General features: G+C 50.6%; 8 protein-coding genes across 8 annotated transcripts; 3 read left to right on the forward strand and 5 right to left on the reverse strand.

Annotated features, from left to right (window-relative positions):
- Positions 1-265: 265 nt before the first annotated feature.
- On the reverse strand, positions 266-2,446 carry N7471_007169 (uncharacterized protein; the record flags this gene model as incomplete). Its single annotated transcript, XM_057279888.1, has 1 exon — positions 266-2,446. The coding sequence occupies one exon, from the start codon at positions 2,444-2,446 to the stop codon at positions 266-268; it is 2,181 nt and encodes a 726-aa protein (XP_057134148.1).
- A 1,557-nt stretch (positions 2,447-4,003) lies between these two features.
- Positions 4,004-5,232, reverse strand: N7471_007170 (GTP cyclohydrolase I; the record flags this gene model as incomplete). The annotated part of the gene is made up of 4 exons (XM_057279889.1): positions 4,004-4,306; positions 4,363-4,667; positions 4,736-4,869; positions 4,940-5,232. 4 exons carry the CDS (start codon positions 5,230-5,232, stop codon positions 4,004-4,006), a joined length of 1,035 nt encoding a protein of 344 aa, XP_057134149.1.
- A 747-nt stretch (positions 5,233-5,979) lies between these two features.
- N7471_007171 (WD repeat RBAP46/RBAP48/MSI1 family protein) lies at positions 5,980-7,612 on the reverse strand (the record flags this gene model as incomplete). Its single annotated transcript, XM_057279890.1, has 6 exons — positions 5,980-6,154; positions 6,215-6,700; positions 6,763-7,224; positions 7,280-7,385; positions 7,455-7,532; positions 7,588-7,612. The coding sequence occupies 6 exons, from the start codon at positions 7,610-7,612 to the stop codon at positions 5,980-5,982; spliced, it is 1,332 nt and encodes a 443-aa protein (XP_057134150.1).
- Positions 7,613-8,110: 498 nt separating this feature from the next.
- Positions 8,111-12,511, forward strand: N7471_007172 (chromatin-binding exonuclease XRN1; the record flags this gene model as incomplete). The annotated part of the gene is made up of 2 exons (XM_057279891.1): positions 8,111-9,800; positions 9,856-12,511. 2 exons carry the CDS (start codon positions 8,111-8,113, stop codon positions 12,342-12,344), a joined length of 4,179 nt encoding a protein of 1,392 aa, XP_057134151.1. The 3' UTR covers positions 12,345-12,511.
- Positions 12,512-12,644: 133 nt separating this feature from the next.
- N7471_007173 (cytochrome P450) lies at positions 12,645-14,612 on the reverse strand (the record flags this gene model as incomplete). The annotated part of the gene is made up of 6 exons (XM_057279892.1): positions 12,645-13,144; positions 13,246-13,905; positions 13,947-14,015; positions 14,087-14,171; positions 14,238-14,363; positions 14,421-14,612. The coding sequence occupies 6 exons, from the start codon at positions 14,610-14,612 to the stop codon at positions 12,645-12,647; spliced, it is 1,632 nt and encodes a 543-aa protein (XP_057134152.1).
- A 392-nt stretch (positions 14,613-15,004) lies between these two features.
- Positions 15,005-17,976, reverse strand: N7471_007174 (snoRNA-binding rRNA-processing protein PWP2; the record flags this gene model as incomplete). Its single annotated transcript, XM_057279893.1, has 5 exons — positions 15,005-16,826; positions 16,882-17,129; positions 17,196-17,691; positions 17,760-17,872; positions 17,959-17,976. The coding sequence occupies 5 exons, from the start codon at positions 17,974-17,976 to the stop codon at positions 15,005-15,007; spliced, it is 2,697 nt and encodes an 898-aa protein (XP_057134153.1).
- Positions 17,977-18,341: 365 nt separating this feature from the next.
- aspC (septin CDC12) lies at positions 18,342-19,867 on the forward strand (the record flags this gene model as incomplete). Its single annotated transcript, XM_057279894.1, has 7 exons — positions 18,342-18,383; positions 18,452-18,465; positions 18,526-18,568; positions 18,631-18,793; positions 18,874-19,184; positions 19,240-19,748; positions 19,798-19,867. The coding sequence occupies 7 exons, from the start codon at positions 18,342-18,344 to the stop codon at positions 19,865-19,867; spliced, it is 1,152 nt and encodes a 383-aa protein (XP_057134154.1).
- Positions 19,868-20,265: 398 nt separating this feature from the next.
- N7471_007176 (WD40 repeat domain-containing protein) lies at positions 20,266-21,490 on the forward strand (the record flags this gene model as incomplete). The annotated part of the gene is made up of 5 exons (XM_057279895.1): positions 20,266-20,320; positions 20,394-20,738; positions 20,813-21,194; positions 21,246-21,412; positions 21,468-21,490. The coding sequence occupies 5 exons, from the start codon at positions 20,266-20,268 to the stop codon at positions 21,488-21,490; spliced, it is 972 nt and encodes a 323-aa protein (XP_057134155.1).
- Positions 21,491-21,705: the final 215 nt, after the last annotated feature.

A 21,705-nucleotide genomic window follows, 5' to 3' on the forward strand; every position in this document is an offset into this window, starting at 1 on the left:
CAAGTAAACCGTGTGCCTGTCTTTAGTCTCCAAAAGGAATATGTTTCTACATGCTATACATCAGATTAAGGACAGAAAAGAATTGGTACTCATACAAGTTTATTCAGTAGTACTCTACAATGTATTCCATCTTAGTCTTCAAAGATTGACAACCTCCTCACCCTCGCAAATGTTTCCGAATCACCCCAAATTACCTACTTTATGCTTATGCGGTAAGCAAGATTCCCCTCAGAAACTACTCACTCATACAGACGTTGATGTATTCTCAGATCAACCCTCCCAAGGAGGATTGATCACCGGCAGTCTCAGCATCCCCAGACGACCGGCCCTCCCCAATCGATTCGTCTACTCCGTCGATGACAAAACGACGGAGACGAGGCGCAGTGGACTCGTCTGGGTCCTCGGGCTCCGACCAGGTGACTGCATGATGCACAACCCCATTGCCATTGGGGGCCTGGGGAGAAGGAACGTTATCGATCTCGGTTCCTTCGTTCGACAAAGAAGAGATAGTTGAAGATTCTCGGTCCTGCGAATGAGCGGGAGACACCCCAACCCCGAAAACTTCCTGAGAACTGATAGAATCAGCATCGGTACGGTTTTGCATAGTCAACGGCATGCTGGCCTGCGACTGAGAGTGGAGGGAAGCAACGGAAGTTTGGCTGTTCTCGTTGGGACCGGGCTCAGATGTGCTTGGTATTTCTGGACGCGCATCCGACACTGAAGGTGAGACTGAATTAGCAGGTTCATGCAGCCTAAGAAGTTGGAAGAAGGCCACCATACGTGGATCTGGCTCCACACTTTCCGCAACATGTTGATTGAGATCTCCCGAACCCTGTCCCGGCTCAACAGTTGGATCCGAAACAACCCTATGGTTAGCTGGCAGGGGTGGAGCAGCCGGCGGGGTTAGAGCAGCCAGCAGGGTTGCGGCAGCTTGTAGGTGTGAAGCAGCCGGCGAGGTTCTTGCAACTGGCGGATTTGGGGTAATCGACGATTTCGGAGCAGCCGACAAGTCTGGGGCACCCGACGAGTATAGAACACTAGTTGGGTTTGGACCAGCCGGCAAGGTCGGAGGATCCGGTGGGGTTAGAGCAGCTAGGAGAGTTGCATAAGCTGGCAGGTGCGAGGGAACAGGCGAATTTGCGGCAGCTGACGGAGTAGGGGCAGCCGACAGATTTGGGGCAGCCGGCGGGTTTAGAGTAGCTGACAGGTGTGTAGCAGCCGGTGGGTTTGTGTCAGGCGACGGATTTGGGACAGCTGGTGAGTTTAGATTACTCGCTGAGCTTGGAGCAGTCGCGATATTTGGAGCAGTGGGCAGATCCGAAGCATCGGGTGTATTCGATGAAACAGGCGCAGTGGGAGCGTTATTATTTGCGCGCCGCGGCAACCAAGGAAGAGCAGGCAGAGGAAGCATAGTACCCTCGAATCTAGCAGGCTCGATTCTTATGATATGGGCACCACTTTCATTCAGCACGATGTAAGGAGGCGTCCGATGCTGCCTTCCTCGTGGTTGCGACATGGGCTGAAGATTTTCAGGACGAATGCCGGCAATAAGCTGCTGCCGGATGAGCCACGCTTGGAGAATCCGTTCTGGACCATAAGGGATGGCACCCTCAGGAAACGGAGCCGGATCGAATGGGAGTCTGTAAGGGTTTCCAAATTCTGTATACCGGCGTGGCTGAGGTGCTGGCATAGGAGGAGTTGCCACTGTGTCTGGAACAGTAGACGGTTGGCACCGAGACTCGGTAGGGTAAGGAGAAGGAGGCCTATTGTGATAGGAATTGTCCCTGGAGTGATCAGAACCCATGGGATCAGTTGTCTGAAAATGAACATGTGGCATCGGCTCAAATGGTCCGGCTGTAGGGGAATCTTGGGTTGCATTTCCCTCACGCATGCCCATCGCCGATGACTGCAATCCATGATCGGCACCGGCATGGTACGAGGGTTGGTTGAATTCGTTGACAAATTGCGAACTTCGAAGGTGGGATTCATTAATCATCCGAGAAACTTCATGCTGCGACTCGTTGAGCATGCGGGAAGCTTCATTCTGGGATTGGTTGAGCATTTGAGAAGCTTCATACTGGGAATGAAAAAGCATTCGATGAGTTTGATACTGGGACGGGTTACGCATCAGAGCAGCTTGATACCGGGCTTCGGCTTCCCTGCGCGCATTTACTCGATTGGTTTCGTTGAACCTTCGTAGGTTTTCAAGATGGACGAAGAAGTCGGGGTGCACCCGCGGTCCATCAGCTTCAGAAGAATCAGAGTCGGCGTCAGCTTCCAGGTGCGCCTGGAGAATTTCAAGGGTTGTATTAGAGGGCCACCATCCGGATCTAGACTCGGCAGTATCGTTGGTACTGGTCGGATCGTTGGTAAAGCCGGGGGTATCGCCCTCAGAGGAGGACCTTGAGGAGCTACGGATGGCTGAACGTCGAGTGTGGTCCGCCATTGTGTTGAAATGGAATATTGGTTCCTGCAATTCCATGTCAGTAAGTCTCATGCTTTATTTGACCAGACACGTTCAACATACCTGCAGTGCTCAATGTTGTCAGGGCGAACTTTCAGGTGCAGTGTATGCGAAAGGTTTGAATGCGAGAACCTTTTTATTTTGCAAACAGATTAGTGTCACATCTCATAGCAACCAAATAAGTGTGTGTAGATCAGGTCAGAACGGTATTAGATAAAAGTAAACAATAGACAAGCAAACATCACATCATGGTTTCTCCAAAGAAAATCCGTGACCTGCATAGGAGACTCGTGTTGTATACAGCACATATAAAGGAAGCGGGATCAACTCACACGAGACTTACAGAGAAAGACAACACTGATGCCACTTAGTTGCCGTGGGACAGCGTGTGGTGTGTCGCGGTAAGAGATATTGAGAGGTAAGATCGGACGTGGACGTGACTGGATGGTACACGCGAGCCAAATGTTGTCAAAAAAGCGCAAAGAAGCACAAGCAGAGGCAGTCAATAGATTTAAGGAAGAACTCGAGATGAATAGACGAGGATTTGAGTAATGAAGAGTTCAAGGGTTGGATAGAGAGTTGGGTGGTAGAGGAGAGATGAGATAGGAAGGAAGAGTTTGTTGAAGGATAGATTTAAAAAGCAAGCCAGGTGTGTACATATAGGAGACCATCGTCACATGCAACGATGAGCCGTCGGAAGTGGTTATGATTCACCGCTGACGAGGTCCTCGCTGGTGTGAAAAAGTTCGAAGGCTTCTCTTCAAGCGGACGAAGCACTTAAGGACCAGAGTCACCTATCTACATGTCCACACCTGGGCAGATAGCCGGGCATCGATCAGTCGCCCTTGATCACACCTTGGAAGTCTCAAGTTGTCTTATAAAAGCCCCAAGACGGACTAAACAGCTCTACAGAAATTGGCTGCAGGTCATTAGCTCAACGCTTGTCTATGCTGAACATCAACACCACTACCAGACCTGTGCTTTTCTGTTATAGACGACGAAACAAAAAATTGGAAGAGATTGTACATTGGTTCTAATACATACATCGTATCTAAGTGAAGAGCTCCCGGTATTTCTACTAGGATGCTCGTAAGCGGCATGGGATCAAGTGTTGAAACAGCCTTGCTAGTGCTATCGAGTGAGCCTCAGTAGACTGTACAGCAAAGGCCTCTTGAGGGGTTGTGTTAGTATAATAGGGTAAAGGGCATAGAGGAAGGAGAATGAGGGGGGGGCTATTTTCTTCCTCGGGCCCATCATGGGTCGAGGAAAGGGGTGTCTGCCAGTTCCCGCGAATGCCATCAGCTTCTAGAAGTAGGTGGTGAGCTTCATGGACGAAGGAACATGACAAGACACCAGGGCAAAGATTTGCCTGAGTATGTGCAGGAGAACCAAGACAAGAGAAGACAAGAGAAACACCAATCCACGCTTAACATGTAGAGTAAAAAGCAAGACCCAAAACCTGTTGAAAGGTCACCAAAACTCCAAAAAACCAAAAATCAACAACCTGTGTTTAGGTTGGGCGGTTGACGAGATGGGGCATTATCTCCGGTTCAACAGAGTCAAGAACTCTTCGCGAGTCTTGGCGCTGGACCGCATACATCCCAGCATACAGCTGGTAGTAGTGGTGCTGCTAACCTTCTGCACACCGCGCATAACCATGCAAAGGTGGGAAGATTCCATAACGACACCGACGCCACGAGGCTGGAGGACCTCTGAAATCGCTAACGCAACTTGCTTGGTCAGACGCTCCTGGACCTGGAGTCTGCGAGAGAACATTTCTGCCAGACGAGCCAGTTTTGACAACCCAAGGACGCGGCGATCAGGAATGTATCCAATATGCATCTGTAAGTCGTTAGAATGATTATAATCACGGCATCGATATCTGCAGCTATTCTTACCTTTCCGGTGAATGGCACCATGTGGTGCTCGCACATCGAGAAGACGTCGATATCCTTGACAATGACCAACTCATCGTGGTCCTCGTGGAAGACAGCGTTGTTGACCAAGTCCCGAACATTCTCCTCGTAGCCCTTGGTGAAATAGAGCATGGCCTTGGCATACCTCATGGGGGTCTCACGAAGTCCTTCTCTTTCCGGATCCTCGCCGATACATTCCAGGATTGTTCGGACAGCTCCAGACATCTTCTCAAGCCGTTGTTCGGTCTCCTCCGGTGTCGACTCCTTCCGCTGTCTGGTTCCGGGGCCTATGTGACTGTGGTTAGAGGAATATACCAATAGAGTGATGTCCACCGATGGGGCTAGTATCACTAACAAGGCCAGCTGAGTCCATCAAAGTCGATGGGTGGGTTCAATGTGTAGGGGCTCTCAGGTCGGCTGAGAGAGGTTGAAGGCGTCAATGGGGCCGCCTCATCGCGGGGATCGCGGGGAGGGTCATTCAAGGTAGGACTATAGCCCAGAGATTAGCAATGAATCCAAAGCGCCATGGTCACCAATATTGATATCGCTGTATACATACCGCACTGGCGCCACACTGCGAATTGGCACGGAAGCAGTGGAAACGGCCGGGGTGGGGGCGGCTCCAGTCTCAGTTTCGGCCTCGGTCTCGATCTTGGTCTCAGACTTGGTCTCAGGAGATTCAAATTCAAGGGGAATTCGGGGCTCAAAAGAGGAACGAATGGATGTATTGAGACTCTCACGCTCACGAGAGTCACGGACACCCGTTGGACGTTGCAACAGCGGGGAGCTACCGTTCAGCATGTGGGACGGAATAGCTGAGGCCCTGGGGCTTGTAGGAGAACCGGAACCCATGATGGAGATGTTTCAAGAATGAAGTTAAATGTAGAAAGTAGAATAATATATCACCTTCCAAGATGATATATAAATAATAAACGAAGTGAACATCTAAAGTAAGACTCACGTTTTTTTTTTCAGCAAACGACACTAACTTTCTTTTGTCCCCCTCATCGCCCCCCACCAATCAGCACCAATCAAAAGTCACCGGGATGATGACATGCTCCCCGCGGGCAGATAACGGACTACGGGGCCGAATAGTACATGCATACATGTAGATCTGTACATATGTATGAATCCCTGCACTATATCAGAGTGTGATACAGAATATATTATATGCTCTATTCGTCACAGACTTCATATAATACTGGGTTAGCTTTTATGTAGTGGAACGTGCGGGAATGCGCTTCTCTACCAAACTGGCGCCGCGGGAAATATATTATGACAAAGCATTTGATGATGTATGAATTAAATGGTCCTGAAATCTGTAACAATTATAGATGCCGTTTAACTTAGTTGTATCTATCATATCTTAGCCAGGCTGGTGACCCTGGGTAACGATATGCCCTTATACATCCTTCAAAGGAAATATTAGGGTTAGTGGGCAATACGACAACCATGCCGCTAGCTACAAGTGGCGTGACCATATGTATAGATTTCAGATCGAATGGTGTTTTTAATGATTACTCACTATGGTCTTAGTTCACCTATACCAAAGAAACGCCCATATGGAAAATGACTGGACGAAGTCCGGTAGAAATAACATCACGCCTCAATTTCTTCTGTTGGGACATCCTCCAGGTCCTTGCCCACAATTGCATCTGCTACCTTCCATACCTGCAGTAGATTGTCCTCAGCAGCGGAACAGAGAACCCAGGGGTCACTCAGGTTCCAGCTGAAGTCTGAGATACGGTTCGTGTGTCCACCGTGCATAAACAAGCTATGAAGGTCAGCGAACAATTCAAACTAAATGAAGAGAGAAAAAAGTGTGATCACTTACAGCTCTGGCGGCCCATCTTGAGCATCCTCGGGGGTTTGCTCCTCGCCTGCCCGGCTGAGGTCCCAGAACATAATCTTGCGGTCATAACTGGAACTTGCTAGGACCGACTCCTCAAATGGATGCCACGAGATAGATTGCACCGAATCGGTGTGGCCCTCCAGCGAGTGAAGCTTCGATTTCAGGTTACGAAGATCCCAAATACCGATAGTCTTGTCGGCAGAACCCGTGGCCAGAATCGTCTCGGAAGCCGGGTTGAAGGAGATGGAGTTAATAGCATCGCGGTGCTGACCTTCAGCTGAAGCAGCCGCACGGGTGGAATCATCTTGGCGGGTATCAAGGATTTGAAGCGTAATATCATCAGAGACAGTTCCGATGAGAGAGGAGTGGAGAGGATGGTGTTGAACGTCATTGACGATCGAGGAGTGATGTGTGAAAGTGCGGCTTGGTCGGACTGCCTTGTTACCCTTGGTGTATGTAGTAATATCCCTGAGAGCTTCATTAGCTGCTAGCCACACCAAATCTTGGGTTTTCATGTTGCGCTCGCTTACCAAAGTCGAACAGTTTTATCCTCACTGCCCGTGGCGAGGTGACCGGCCACATGAGGGTTCCAGCTAAGCCCGAAGCCTTCAGCTTCATGACCTAGGAGCTCCATTTGAGGGTTCACTGTGCCAGTTGGCAAGCTGGGATGCTTAGAGCGATCCCAGATCATCACCCGACCATCCGTGCACATTGTCGCAATGATATTCGGGTTCTGTGGCTGATACCGGGCCTTGTTGACCTCGCCCTTGTGATCAATCTTTTGCACAATATTGAACTTGATTTCCATTTGTGCCTTCTTTGAACCCCCGCCATAGCCTCCAATCTCTCCTTTCTCTTCATCGTAGTCTTCAGGGTTTGGGGCATTGGGGTTTGGGAGTTGCACTTGGGCAATTTGGAGGTAATTCTGCGCTTCACCAGTGGTATGTGTGCCGATGAGGAGACGGTGGGTTGAGTAAGGCTTGTCCGGGACTCTGAGGATAGGCTTAGTTAGGTTGGTGATTGGACAAGTAGGAGTTTGAGGCGTACTCTTGCTTATCTGGAAGCCACTGGGTTGTAAGAGTTGGCCATTCTAATGCTGTGCTCAGGATCATATCATAGAGGAAGGGCGCATTCTTCTTCCATGTTTTGTACTCTGTCACCAATGAATATAATTAGATATAACCGTAATTGGCAGAACTGGAGACAGGTTGAGCAAAGCTACCTTCATTGATCGCCTTTTCATCAGCGTGTTCATGATCCTGATCCTGCTCCTGGTCTTTCTCGTGCTCGTCACCAACACCTAGACCTTGATTAGATTGAGATTTTAAGTAGTGCGCAAGGGCATTAATGCTCACCAGCATCGTCTTCATAGGGATCCATGGCTTTGGGGTGATATTGACTGAGCAATATATTGAGATCACGAGATAATGGAACTCGAGCCACTTAGAAACAGTGTGTGAAGCAGACAGGTAGGCGGAGGAAAGCTACGCGCATCAGCGCGTTAATGAGTGCTGGGAGACCCATAATGGCACTAGTCCTAATTAGTAGGCGGTGAATGAGCTTGGTTGACTCTTCAATGTTCAACATCGTGGGGACACCTGCCTCTTGCATCATAGACAACTGAAAAGCGTCAGTTTGGCGTTACTATATTTTTCTCTTGCTCGTTTTATTTCCCCCTATATCTTTCTTTGGGCACCACTTTGTTTGGCGCAGTATATTGTCCAAGATCCCTTCATTGGATGATTTCACCTTTTGTCGCAAGTCACTCTACTTCAGTCCTTTACGAGTACCCCTCATACGATCTCTCAAATCTTACGAAAAATTACCTGCCGATTCCTCTCTTGACAATATTGTCTTCGATCTAGCCCAATCTTCACCATGGGTGTCCCGAAATTCTTCCGCTGGCTGAGTGAGCGGTATCCGTCAATCTCGATGCTGATCGCAGAGAGCCGGATACCCGAATTCGACAGCCTATACCTCGACATGAACGGCATTATTCACAACTGTACGCATAGTGACAGTGATTCCCCGACGTTTCGCATGACGGAGGATCAAATGTTCATTGCCATCTTCAATTACATTGAACATCTATTTGGCAAAATCAAGCCCAAGAAACTGTTCTATATGGCCGTAGACGGTGTTGCGCCTCGCGCTAAGATGAATCAACAACGTGCCCGTCGATTCCGAACGGCTCTGGATGCAGAGAACGCGAAGGAGAAGGCCATCCAACAGGGCCTGGAGATGCCAAAGGAAGATGCCTTTGACAGCAACTGCATCACCCCGGGTACCGAGTTCATGCAAAAATTGACGAAACAACTCAAATACTTCATCAACAAGAAGATCTCAGAGGACACAGATTGGCAAGGTGTGGAAATTGTGCTCTCTGGCCATGAAGTTCCAGGAGAAGGCGAGCACAAGATTATGGAATACATTCGCTGCTCGAAAGCGCAGCCCGACTATGAATCCAACGTTCGCCACTGTCTTTACGGTCTGGATGCCGATCTGATCATGCTGGGTCTTCTCAGCCATGACCCTCACTTCTGCCTTCTTCGAGAGGAGGTGACCTTTGGTCGCCAAGTATCCAAGAAGCCCAAAGAACTGGAACATCAAAACTTTTATCTGTTGCATCTGAGTGTGGTTCGGGAGTATTTGGAATTAGAATTCCAAGAGCTAAAACAAGAAGGTGTTCTGGACTTCCCGTTCGACATGGAGCGTGTCATTGATGATTTCATTCTTATGGCCTTTTTTGTTGGCAACGATTTCTTGCCCAACCTGCCGAACTTACATATCAACGAGGGTGCCCTTGCCCTTATGTTCAAGCTCTACAAGGAGGTCCTGCCAAAGATGGGCGGCTACATCAACGAGCAGGGTGTTATCAATGTGCAACGGTTGGGCATGCTTGTGACCGCCCTTAGCGCCGTGGAATACCGATTCTTTGAGGCAGAGAACTCCGATGCCCAATGGATCAAATCAAAGAAAGACTCAAACATTGATTATTCGAGCTCGCAGCAGAAGAAAGAGCTTTCGCTCACTCCTTCTCAGAAGGAGATCCTTAAGACGGTCAAGAAGTACGTTCTGAACCGGTCTGACAAGGCCTCTGAGCCTCTTGACCTCCCTCCTACACTTCCAGCTCGTGACCGCACTTTCGTCGAACAGCTTGCGGATGAGCTCCGGTTGTCTTGGTCCTCCATCGACAATGAGAACGGTGATCGATTCATGAGGCTCTCATTGCCTCCCACCCAGGGTGATAGTGATGACGATGAAGAGGACGAGGAGGCATCGATGGCTGTTCAGCGTATTATTCGGAAGTACGAGAAGGCCAAAGTTCAGGAGATGACGGCCGAGGAAGCGCAGAAGGCCGCGCAGGAGAAATATGATGCCAAGTTCCTAGAGTGGAAAGATAATTATTATCGGACCAAGTTCGGCTGGGGCCTCGACAACAAGGAAGAGATGAAGAAGTTGGCGCAAAACTATGTGCAAGGATTGCAGTGGGTCTTGTTCTACTATTACCGTGGCATTGCATCGTGGCCTTGGTTCTTCCAGTACCACTATGCCCCTATGATCTCTGGTTAGTAGTACTAAGTCTTTCTTTTGGATTGTTTTGATTGTTAACGGTGGAACAGATGTGATCGATGGCCTTGGTGCAGACATGGACTTCAAATTGGGACAGCCTTTCCGGCCGTTCGACCAGCTTATGGGTGTCTTGCCTGACCGCAGCAAGAAGATTGTGCCTACTGCGTATTGGGACCTGATGACCTCGCCTGATTCTCCCATCTACGATTTCTACCCTCGTGATTTCGATCTCGATATGAACGGAAAAAAGATGGAATGGGAAGCCGTTGTCAAGATCCCATTTATCGACGAGAAGCGGCTGTTGGACGCCCTCAAAACGAAAGAAAACCAACTCTCTGCGGACGAAAAAGCAAGGAACGACTTTGGGGCCTGTCTCAAATTCACCTATTCCCCAGAAGTGAACTTCGTTTACCCCTCCTCAATGCCTGGCGTATTCCCGGATCTTCCTAGCTGCCGTTGCATTGAGAACCTCTTTGACCTTCCCATCATGGATGGTTTGGAGCCCTATGCTGGCTTAATGGATGGCGTGCACCTAGGCGAGGCAGCGCTTGCTGGCTTCCCGAGCATCAAGACACTCCCGCACCATGGCCAATTGGGCTTCCATGGTGTTTGTGTGTTCAATCAAGACAGCCGTAATGAGAGCCAGGTTATTACACTCCTTGATCCGGGAAGCCGGTCGAGCGTTGAATTGGCTAAGACGAAGCTTGGCAAGCGTGTCCATGTGGGCTACCCATTCTTGCAAGAAGCTCTTGTGGTTCGCGTCTCGGACGAATTATTCGATTATGTTCTCCCCATAGGAGAAGAACACCCTTTGGCTATTCCCCACACCCCCCAGCAAATTGAGCAATGGAAGAGGAAGGCCAACAAGATCGAGGGCACCTACAGCAAGCGTCTAGCAATTATCATTGGCGATGTCGAATCTCTGGTCCACATTCAACTTCTGAAGGGCATGAGCAAGACAGACGATGGAGCCACCATTAAGGAATTCGCTGAGATACCCGGCCAAGAGACGGATTATGCTCTACAGGTTGTTGTTGATGATGTGGTCAATCCTGATCAACGTTTCATTGAGCGGGAAGCTCTCTCTATCCAAGAAGAATTCCCAGAGGGTTCTCGTGCCTTCTTCTTGGGTGACTTCAACTACGGAAGACCGGTGTATGTTGGCGGACACGAAGACGGAAAGGTGAATGGATTGGTCGCGGCTGTGAAAGGCCGGGAGCCAGAATTCGGTCGAGAGCGTGTTAGGGTATCTGAGCAACTTTGCCCTTACATGCCATCGTACGCTGTTGCGCGCAGTCTTCGCCTCAATCCTTTGGTACTGGCTAAGATCACATCTTCCTTTACTGTTGACATCGAAGGCCAACGTGCGAACCTTGGTCTTAACCTGAAGTTCCAGGCGAAGCAACAGAAGGTTCTTGGATACTCCCGTCGAGGAGAATCCGGCTGGGAATTTAGCCAAAAGGCAGTGGAACTGATTCAACAGTACATGATCAATTTCCCCGAATTTATTGCTGGAATCCAGCGCAACCCTCAAAGTGACCGTTATTCTCCGACTGATTTCTATCCTGAGGAAATTGCCGCCCTCAAGATGAAGGAGATCAAGGATTGGCTCAAATCTGCAGAAGCTAAGAACTTCGAGAGAGTGCCCCTCGATGCTGAGCAACTCGACTCGGATATTGTGATGTTGATTGAGCAGGATGCCGATCAACTCAATGCGTCCCTGCCAGATATGCAACCGAAGAAGGTTCGGGGTGTACCCCGTAGTGCCCTCCTTCGGCCTGCCGATGTCGAGCACCGTCTCGGAAACCAAAGCTTCAGGCTTGGCGATCGGGTTGTGTATGCCCAAGATTCTGGTAAAGTGCCGATCGCTACTCGTGGCACTGTTGTCGGTCTCACCAGAACCGCGCGAGCACTTCTGCTTGATGTTGTCTTTGATGTGTCGTTCATGAGCGGCACTACACTAGGTGGCCGATGCTCACCATTCCGTGGCCAAACTGTATTGGCATCTTCCCTCCTCAACATCTCCAACCGACAACTTATCACCAGTTCTCGTGCTACAGCTAGCCAGCAAACCCAGCAGACACAGACTCCTTTGACAGTTGCCGGGTACGGCGCCCCCGTGGGTCCTCATGGACAGGGACAACTGAGGAACGCAACTGCCCCTCCGCCCCTGAGAGGCTCTTTCCGAGGAGCTGTCGCCGGACAGAGCAATGGAACTGGGCGTGGAGGTCGCGGGGGTCTCAACAACGGACAGCAGACCACTCTCCCCTTCCGTCCCCACACCAATGGTAGTGGTGTTCCCCGTGGCCCCCGTGGCGGTCGGGGAGGTGCCCGAGGCGGATATGTTGCAATGGACAACGGCGACCCCAGCGAGGGTATTATCCAAAATAACCCTAACTTCCGTCCGCAGAACTACTCTAACGTTCCGCCGCCGCAAGGATTGGACCGAGGACGTGGCCGTGGCCGCGGTCGTGGTAATGGGTTCCGTGGCAGAGGAGGTCGTGGGCGAGGAGGTGCCCCCCAGCCCACGCCCCAGTAAACGATGGACGTGGTATTCGAGAGAGAAGATATGATGAAACGATTGGATTTGAACCTTGTATGTATATGGATGCTTTAGATATCTGCACCCAGCCTAGACATGTAGGTCTAGGCAGTGCTTATATCTATTGAGGATGAATGTACGATGGAATTGAAATCAAAACTCGATCCTCGTATTTCCCAGTCTGGGATCTTTTAGACATAAAGCAAGAACCGCAACATGCTAGATAAAATAAGTATGGCATCGTGCATCGACCTCTGGTAGCCCTAACAAGCAACATTCTCCAACCGCCCCTTCTACTCAAAGTCCAATAGGCCTTTTCCGAAACAGCATCTCAGTAGTCATACTCGGAAGAATATGCTCCCCAACCACAAGATTACCGGGTCTCTTCCCCTCCAGATCTTTAACAAACTTGAACTCATAGTCAAGGATGATGCGACTCAAGATCGCCTTCAGAGTATTCGCCGCGAAGAACCGACCGGGACAAGCCTGGAGCCCGAACCCGAAATGCATGTTAGTATTGGTGATGGAAACGAAATGGGCTCCGGACGCGGGCGTTTCAGCTTGCATCTCCTCGCTAGCACCATTCGCCATAGCGTCGGATCTTGCTAGCTCAGGAGTCAGGACAAAGCGGTCCCGAGGGTTATGACACCAGCGAAAGCCGTCGAAGGTTATTGGGTTCTTGATGAAGGCAGCGTCTTTGCTAATCGGACCGGCAGCGAAACAGACGTGTGTTTCTACTGGGAGGACGAGGCCATCATGGAGCGTGATGGGTTCTTTGACGATGCGGTGGAAGTTCACTAGACAACGCAGGTGGTTAGTTAGAGCACGATATCGAATCGCAACACTGTCTTCGACTAATTATATGGCGTAGCCATAAGAAAAGATTCGCATGACTCACATTCACCAGGCGGAGCGAATCGTTGAGATTCGCGCAAGAAGCTGTCCAGACGAGATTGCCCCTTAAGCGCCGCCTGAGTCGCCTTATACCAGCCATCAGGTAGAGTCCGGCTCATTTCTTCGCGCAGGGGCTTAATGTACTCGGGTCTAGTAACTAAATCAAAGAGACAGTGGCACAAGGCCATGGTGCTGGTGTGCGTAACGGCCAGTGTCACTAAGAGCAGCATGTGATGGGCCAGGGTATCTGGTTCGAGGATCTCGTTCTTTTCCTCGCTCAGATCCATCATCCACTGCAAGAAGTCATCTGGCTTGGTATAATTTGGGTCTTTAGCCTCCTCTGCCATTCTGCGCTCGAGGACCATCGGAATAAAGAGGTCTTTCGCGAAGCGTAACTGCTTTTTCATCGTCCGTACGCTGGGGAGGAAGGGCGCTACGATGGGACGGAGGTATTTGGGGACTGGACGGAGGAGGAGAATGGTGATTCCCACGTTTACGGCGTAGTTGCTTGCGACGTTGAGCCAGTCTTCGTTTTCGCGGAGGATGTCGCCGGCCATCATGCGGGATGTCGAGAGGGCAATTAGCCGGGTGAACATCTCGCATGGGTTGATTCGAATCCAGGTGTCTGTGTTCAGCACATCTCTGTCAGTATCCGGGTGTTGATCTGCATGGTTGGTCCCACAAAGTAGCGTTCGCATATCACACCTTCGCATCCTGGGAGAGCTGTATCGAATGCTGCTCGTAGCTCGTCGATGATTCCGGGAACGACCCGGCCTATTCGATATATAATTAATTATCTGGTCGTGTATGAGGTCGAAAATAAGAAAATCAAAGGATGTTAGTACTTAGACTGGGCGTCAACTTTTTCCGCACGGTCATAGAAGGTAAAAGAGTATCGATGATGATGTTGGTATACTGGCCCAACGCGTTCTGTGAGGTAGTATATCAGCTCCAACCTCTCAACGTAACGTAGTACAGATAGGCTCATGGGATTACTTCATATTGGGCATGTAGAGAACTGAGTTTTGAAGGAGGAAGATGTCTCAGTTCATCCTGATATTTGACTGGCAAGACGATGACTTCTCCATCGCCGGTGAGCAGGCGAAATGGACTATCTTTGTACTAAATATTGCAGGAAGATGTTAATAGGGTGAACAACTGATTTCTAGTATACTGCACCTTTTCATATCCTTCACTGATCATCGAGGCAGCTTTGGGGTAGTAGATGAGTCGATTGAGGAAATTTGGTAGATACGCATTGTACTTGACAGTTGGGATATGCCTCAAACTGGAAGCTGGTGGTCGTTGAAGTAGATAGAGCACTACAACCAACACCCCAACGAGGGGCCAGAAGGGTAGGCCGGCCATCATGAGCCTTACTGATGATGAAAGCTTGCTTTTACAGCAGATGGGAATGGTACTTAGATAAATGATTCTCCGGAGCCTTGGATTGTCCGGGATATTGGACCCGGGGAGATTAAGGAAGTTGTTCGATGGTAAGAAGAGTACGAAAGGTAAAGAGAGGGTGGCACAGGACATATTCGGATAGTATTAGAAGGTAAGACTTTTTATTTTAAAACGGGAGGGCGTTTGCTGAAGGCGAAAAGATGGACAAAGGGTCCGTTTGAGGTCTCAGAGAGCGGAACTTGGAGTATATTATTCACAGGCAAAGACCTCTGTCTATTTCCCTTTTTGGTCTTTGCAATATACAAAACGCCTGGCTCAGATGCAAGTAGACATACACGAAGAAAACCCCATAGAAATCATTCAAAGCCAACCCAATCACCCTCTCCCTCGTCAGCATCGACCATCTGATCATCAGGGACCTCCGCATCCTCGGTTTCCATGGCCAACAAAGCACTGCTAGTTTTCTTGTTTCCGAGAACAGGCTTCGAGAGCAAATAGTTGAGATCGTAAAGGTTCTTTTCTGTCAACCGCTTCAGATTTTCGCGGATGTCATCGACAGCACGCTGGACGGCACGAAGCTCGGTGGCAAATGTACCTGTGTTATCCTTGAAGTAGCGACCATGGCTGCTGAATAAAGACTCAATCCACATGAGGTTGAACTCAAGATGGGGAGTTTCTTCGGCGGCATGTGCAACAAATCGGAGAAGGCGAGGTAAATAGACGGAGGGCACGGACCGAACCACATGGGGAATATCTGACGGAGGGATCGCTTCATATACGACACGAAGTAGCTTTTGTTCATTCAATCGGAAGGCCATGATAAGAGCTTTGAGGAAGGTATTCTCCTCGTCCACGGTGTCGGATGTGGCGGCTGCCTTGGCAGCATCTAGTGTGGCAATGATGCTTGATGGTGTGATTGTGATGTCCAGATCATAGGGATCAAAGATGAAATCAGTATCCAAGCTGTAAACAAGGAGACCTTCGGTAGAGGCGGCACAGAATGCTCGTCCAGTCGGTGCGAAATCCACTGATGTCACGCGGACTTCTGGGCGTGTGGTGCGCGCGCCGGCATCACCGCGTCGCGCGCCAGGAAGAGTGCTATCAACACGATCGTCGTGATCAGACGCTTCACCGGTCTCGTCAATAAGAGCACGGGGACCAGCTTCAGTCATGTCACGACTGCTCAGGAACTCCTGTGTACCATCGATCGAGGTGTTGACGGAGACGGTGAACTTCTTGATCAATGACCCTGTTCCGACATCATACAAGCAGATATACTTGCTGTTGCCACCGGCCAGAATGCAGCTACCGTCTGCGCTGTATGTGATTCGGTTGAAAGACTTGGTGCCTGCGGCATTGGCAGCAGTACGGCGGTCAGCCACTCGGCGTCCTCCAGAGACGTCACGGCGACCGTCAACTCCTCCTTGCTGCACAGCATCTTCAACAGACCAGAAGGAAAGTTGACCGTCTAGGGTAGATGCGGCGACTTGTTGCCCATCTGGGCGGAAAGCCACACTGAGAATGTCTGACATGAGCTGGAGAGGTTCACTGGTCTGTGACCGGCCGAAGATGCTCCAAATGCGAACTGTGTGATCCCAACTTCCACTGACAAGGTGATTGCCATCGGCAGCGAAAGCAAGACTCGAAACCGGACCCTCGTGGCCGGAAAGCTGGTCAAGCAATTGACCGGTCTGCACGGACCATACGTGGATGTCGAAGGAGTCCGGTGAACCGGCACAGATCACTTCACCACTGGGGTCCACGGCCAACGAGGAGAATGACAGGCGGGATGGCGCTGTGAAGGTTCGGAAGTTACGGTAGCGAATAAGATCCCATGCACGGATAGAACCGTCCAAAGATGCTGTGAACAACACACTTCCCTTCTTCGCAAACTGACATGCGGTCACTCCACTGGTGTGTTCCGTAAATGTGACAATGCAGAAGCCTGATTTGACATCCCAAACCTTGATTTTACCGTCATCGGCAGCCGTAACAATTCTCTGACCGTCCGGTGAATATGCGAGAGCGTTCATAGAATCAAGGTGACCTTGTTGTTTGAGGATATAGGACTCGGACTGCCATTCCCACACCAGCAACTGACCGTGCTTAGACGATCCGAATGCTAGCCACTCGCCTGATTTGTTGATTGTCACAACATCGATATTGCTCTGGGAGACACTAGAGGGGGATATGTTAGCCACTGTAAAAAGGACGGTGTCACAGACTGATGTACCTCAATTGATGGATCATGTTGAACTCTGGCAGGTCATAGAGCCCGAATAGACCATTGGAAAACCCTACCACCAGAAGGTTGGTCGGCGCATGGAACGCAGCACAGTTAACCTTTGCGTCGTTCTGCAGGAAGAAATCCTTTTTGACGATCCTCCATCGGGCATCGGAAATGTCTTCCATCGTTTCCTCGTCTTTTTTCGTGACATACTCCCAACGGAAGAGTGCGCCATCTTGGCTGACAGTGTAAATCTATGGATAAGAATTAGTATGGTATTTCTCGAGGCTCAGGTGAACCAATTTCCAGTAAGCACCTACCACTTCTTGTGTCGCATTGAAATAGGCAGCCACCACACCCTGTCTGTGTCCCGCCAAAGTGGTCGGCTCGAAACCTTCTTCCGGATCCATGCTCCATACTCGCGCGGTCAAATCTTTGGCGGCAGTGAGCAAGAAGCGCGAATCGCTGGACCATTCGACACTTTCGATGTTGTCAAAGTGGGCAGCAAGATCCCGGTGTAGAACAAAGGGTGCAAATTCAATCTCGCCATTGGTCTCGGTGCCAGGGGTAGAGGGTGTCTGCCAGATCTGCAGGCGTCTGCCCACGCCAACGGCGAAGTGTCGGCCGGACGGGGAGAACTTGAGTGCGGACACTCGTCCTTTGAAGGAAAAATGGTGAATGGCGATGCGACGTTGGAAATTGGTCAAGATTGCGCGACCATTTTCATCCACGGTCAACAGAAGATTACCCTTGGGCGAAAGATCGAGACGGTCGATGTTTGTACGGTGCGAAAAAGGCAGGGTATAAGAAGTATTTCTATAGAAGCAATTGTGAGCGGGCTGGTTTCCAAATCACCAAAGGAAGGACCATCAGGCGACACATACTGTACCAGATCAAAGACCGAGACTCGATTGCCTACTGGCGAAAGCAAGCATGTGCCATCGGGAGTAAAGAGAAGATTTCCTTTGCGATATACCGTCCCCAAAAGGTTGGAGAACTAAAATTGAGGATGTTAGTTCCAAACTTAATAATCAGGGCTTTCTGGCAATTGCATGCGATCAAGAATCCAAGCATAGTACGTACCTTGAAGTCTGTCTTCATTTTGGCTGTCGGCGATCTCAAAGATCAAAAAATTAGAGATAATTCCACCAGCTACCGTGATAAGAGCCTTCGGATCATCCATGCTCCTGTTCCGAGCCCAATCAGTCCTAGCCCCTTACGCTAAACCCAGATAGGCAAGGTGAGGTATACTCCAGAAAACGAAAGGAGATTCAGGGGGAAGCAGCGACGGGCAGTTCGAGAGAGATCCGATTTCACATTCGTTCCTCCTTTTCCCTTTTTTTTCTCCTCAGGAGTCGACTTATTTTCTCTTCTCAATTCCGGTCTTACTCTACACCAGGGGTCTCTTCTTCATCTTCTTTTTTGTGTTGATTCCGAATTGTTTTTAATCCCCCCTATAACCCACCATGTCGACCTCAGAGACCGCCACGCCGATTGGCATTGCCAACGTAAGCTATTCGGAACGCCAGCATCTCCCTTGTGATATCTTAAAGCTAACTCGCCATCTTTGATATAGCTCCCCAACCAGCGGTGTGTACCTTCGAATGATTACGGTGGATACGAGGAAAGATTCTAATCAAGCTTGTATAGTCACAAGATTGTCGCGAAGCGGGGTGCAGCCTTCACTATTATGGTGTGTTTCACATTCCGAGGGAAATGATCCGCGCGTGTTGATGCTAATGGTGCTTCGATCAGGTTGCCGGAGAGTCGGGATTGGGAAAGACGACCTTCATCAACACCCTTTTCTCCACCACCATTAAGAACTATGCCGATCACAAGCGCCGCCACCAGAAGCAGGTCGACCGAACCGTGGAGATTGAGATTACCAAGGCTGAGCTCGAGGAGAAGTTCTTCAAAGGTGCGACCCAGATACTCTAGTGTTGGGGGAGGGGTTTCGACTTCCGCGTTTCGATAGCTGACAAGTCATCGATTTTCTAGTCCGCCTTACTGTCATTGATACCCCTGGCTTCGGAGACTACGTGAACAACCGTGATTCATGGCAGCCCATTATCGAGTTCCTGGATGACCAGCACGAGTCGTACATGCTCCAGGAGCAGCAGCCCCGCCGAACTGACAAGATCGACATGCGTGTTCACGCCTGCTTGTACTTCATCCGCCCCACCGGACACACCCTGAAGCCTCTCGATATCGAGGTGATGAAGCGCCTGAGCTCCCGTGTCAACCTGATTCCCGTGGTTGCCAAGGCTGATACCCTGAGCCACGCGGATCTGGTGCGCTACAAGGATAGAGTGAGTGGAACGAGTACACGAGGAGAGTCAAGAATCCGATCTAACAATTGATTAGATCCGCGCTGTGATTGAGGCCCAGGGCATCAAGATTTACTCCCCGCCCGTCGAGGAGGACGACGAGCACGCTGCTTCCCACGCCCGCAGCCTCATGGCTGCCATGCCTTTCGCCGTTATCGGTTCCGAGAAGGACGTCAAGGCCAACGATGGCCGTGTTGTCAAGGGTCGTCAATACGCTTGGGGTGTCGCCGAGGTAGAGAACGAGGACCACTGCGACTTCAAGAAGCTCCGCTCGATCCTGATCCGCACCCACATGCTCGACCTTATTCACACCACGGAAGAATCGCACTACGAGGCATACCGTGCCCAGCAGATGGAGACCCGCAAGTTTGGCGAGGCCCGGCCACGCAAACTCGACAATCCCAAGTTCAAGGAGGAAGAAGAGACTCTGCGCAAGCGCTTCACTGAGCAGGTCAAGGTCGAGGAGCAGCGTTTCCGCCAGTGGGAACAGAAGCTCATCTCAGAGCGCGACCGCCTCAACAAGGATCTTGAGGCCACCCATGCAGCGTATGTTTCGGAGTATTGTTCAAGTGGATTTATTGCTAACCTATCACAGTATCAAATCCCTCGAGCAGGAGATCGAGGGTCTGCAGGGTTCCGGCACCCGCAGCCACGGACGTCGTTAAGATGTTGCAATTTTGCCGGGATTCGACCCGGATCGTTCAAAAGGGGAGTAGTCAAACCATGCTCTTGTTTTTTGTTCTCTTTTGAGTACCCTATGTCTTGCCGTTCGCGCTTGGAAGCACCTTTGTCTGAGGGCTTGGTTCGTTTTGTTTGTTATATCCATTTACCGCTGGTAGCTAGCGATGGTGTGTCTACAACCTTGATAATATCTTCTTCTGTATTCCGTATGAAATACAGAAATAATTCTTGTGGGCTTATAGATTCAAAGTAAAGTAGTAATTTCTGTTTGTGTTCACTCCGGTCCTCCCAAGTGGACTACGTACTTCGAAGTTGAAGCTCCGAGCTCCATCCCGCATCCTCTACACTCCGCCAATTCCTTCTTTCCACCAACTCGACGGCCATGCCCCGGACAATATTCCCAACCAGGCATATCCACACTCTAAAAACACACAATGGTACGCTCACAATATCCAGGCGCCCGCCCAGCCCCAAACCCCCTCCAAACCCAAAGCGCTAACATTCTTCTAGGTCCCGTCAACGCGGTAACCTTCTCAAGCTCCGGCGGCACCTACGTCCTCACAGGCTCCTCAGACCGAGCAGTCCACCTCTCGCGCGCAGTTCCCAACAACGCCTCCAATAGCCCGATCGCAGTCGAGACCACAACCCCTATCCAAAAATACGAAGCGCATGGCTACTCCGTCCTGGACATCGCCGTCGCAGCCGACAACGCGCGCTTCGCCAGCGTAGGAGGCGATCGCCAAGTCTTCCTCTGGGATGTCGAGCAAGGCATCACGACCAAACGATGGTCGGGCCACAACAGCCGAGTCGAAGCCGTGCAATTTGCCGGCGATGGCGACTCAGTCGTAGTAACCGGTAAACCGAACCCCCACACTCTTCTCTTCCCTTCCCACCCCAACATCCAAAACTAACATCCTCCCTCCTACCAGGCAGCGCAGACACAACAATAAACCTCTGGGACACCCGCTCCACAAGCTACAAACCCATCCAAACCCTCACAGAAGCAACTGACACAGTCTCAACACTACACGTGCACATGGGAAGCTACTCGATAGCAAGCGGGAGCTACGACGGCCACGCACGGATCTACGATGTGCGCACCGGAAAGACGACCGTCGACGTCCTCGCGCACCCGGTAACGAGCGTGCGCTGCTCGAGCGACGGGAATGCGCTGCTGGCTTCGACGCTGGATGGGTATATCCGCTTGCTGGACCGGATGGATGGGAAGGTTCTTAATGCGTTTGGGGGGAGGAGACAGTGTCGGGTGGGATTGGGAAGCCGCGGCATTCGTATCGGAATGCGGAGCTGCGGGTGCGTTCTGTCTTTGCGATGGGGGATGCGGTTGTGCTGAGTGGGAGTGAGGAGGGGATTGCGGGTGGAGGGGGGCCCAGCTGGCGCTGCGGCATTTGCGTGGGATGTTGTTAAAGGGGAGGTTATTGCTACTGTGCCTGTTGGGGAGAAGGTTAAGGCTGTTAGTTGTGTGTCGTGGAATGAGGGTGTGGGGGATTGGGCTGCTGGGTGCTCTGATGGTAAGTGACTGTTGTGTTTTTGAGGTTGGTACTTGTGCTGACTGTTGTTTTTAAGGTACCGTCAGAGTCTACGGATGAACTTTGGGTCATTTGGTCCAGATGTCTTACACAAGGTCTGGGACAAGGCTATCATGAAGGGGTGACGTCCCCCCTCGTGTTGACGTCCAACATCGCAGTTCTTCGCTACTACACCTACACGCCACATTATGCCACCGCTGCCGGAACCAGGACTATGTGGACTTGCGAGGTCTGTGGCGGTCTTGCTGCCCTCTGAAAATTTCCGTTCAGCGTGA

This window comes from Penicillium samsonianum (genome assembly GCF_028829775.1).
Source record: "Penicillium samsonianum strain IBT 33392 chromosome Unknown utg000004l_segment0_segment0, whole genome shotgun sequence".
Taxonomy (NCBI): domain Eukaryota; kingdom Fungi; phylum Ascomycota; class Eurotiomycetes; order Eurotiales; family Aspergillaceae; genus Penicillium; species Penicillium samsonianum.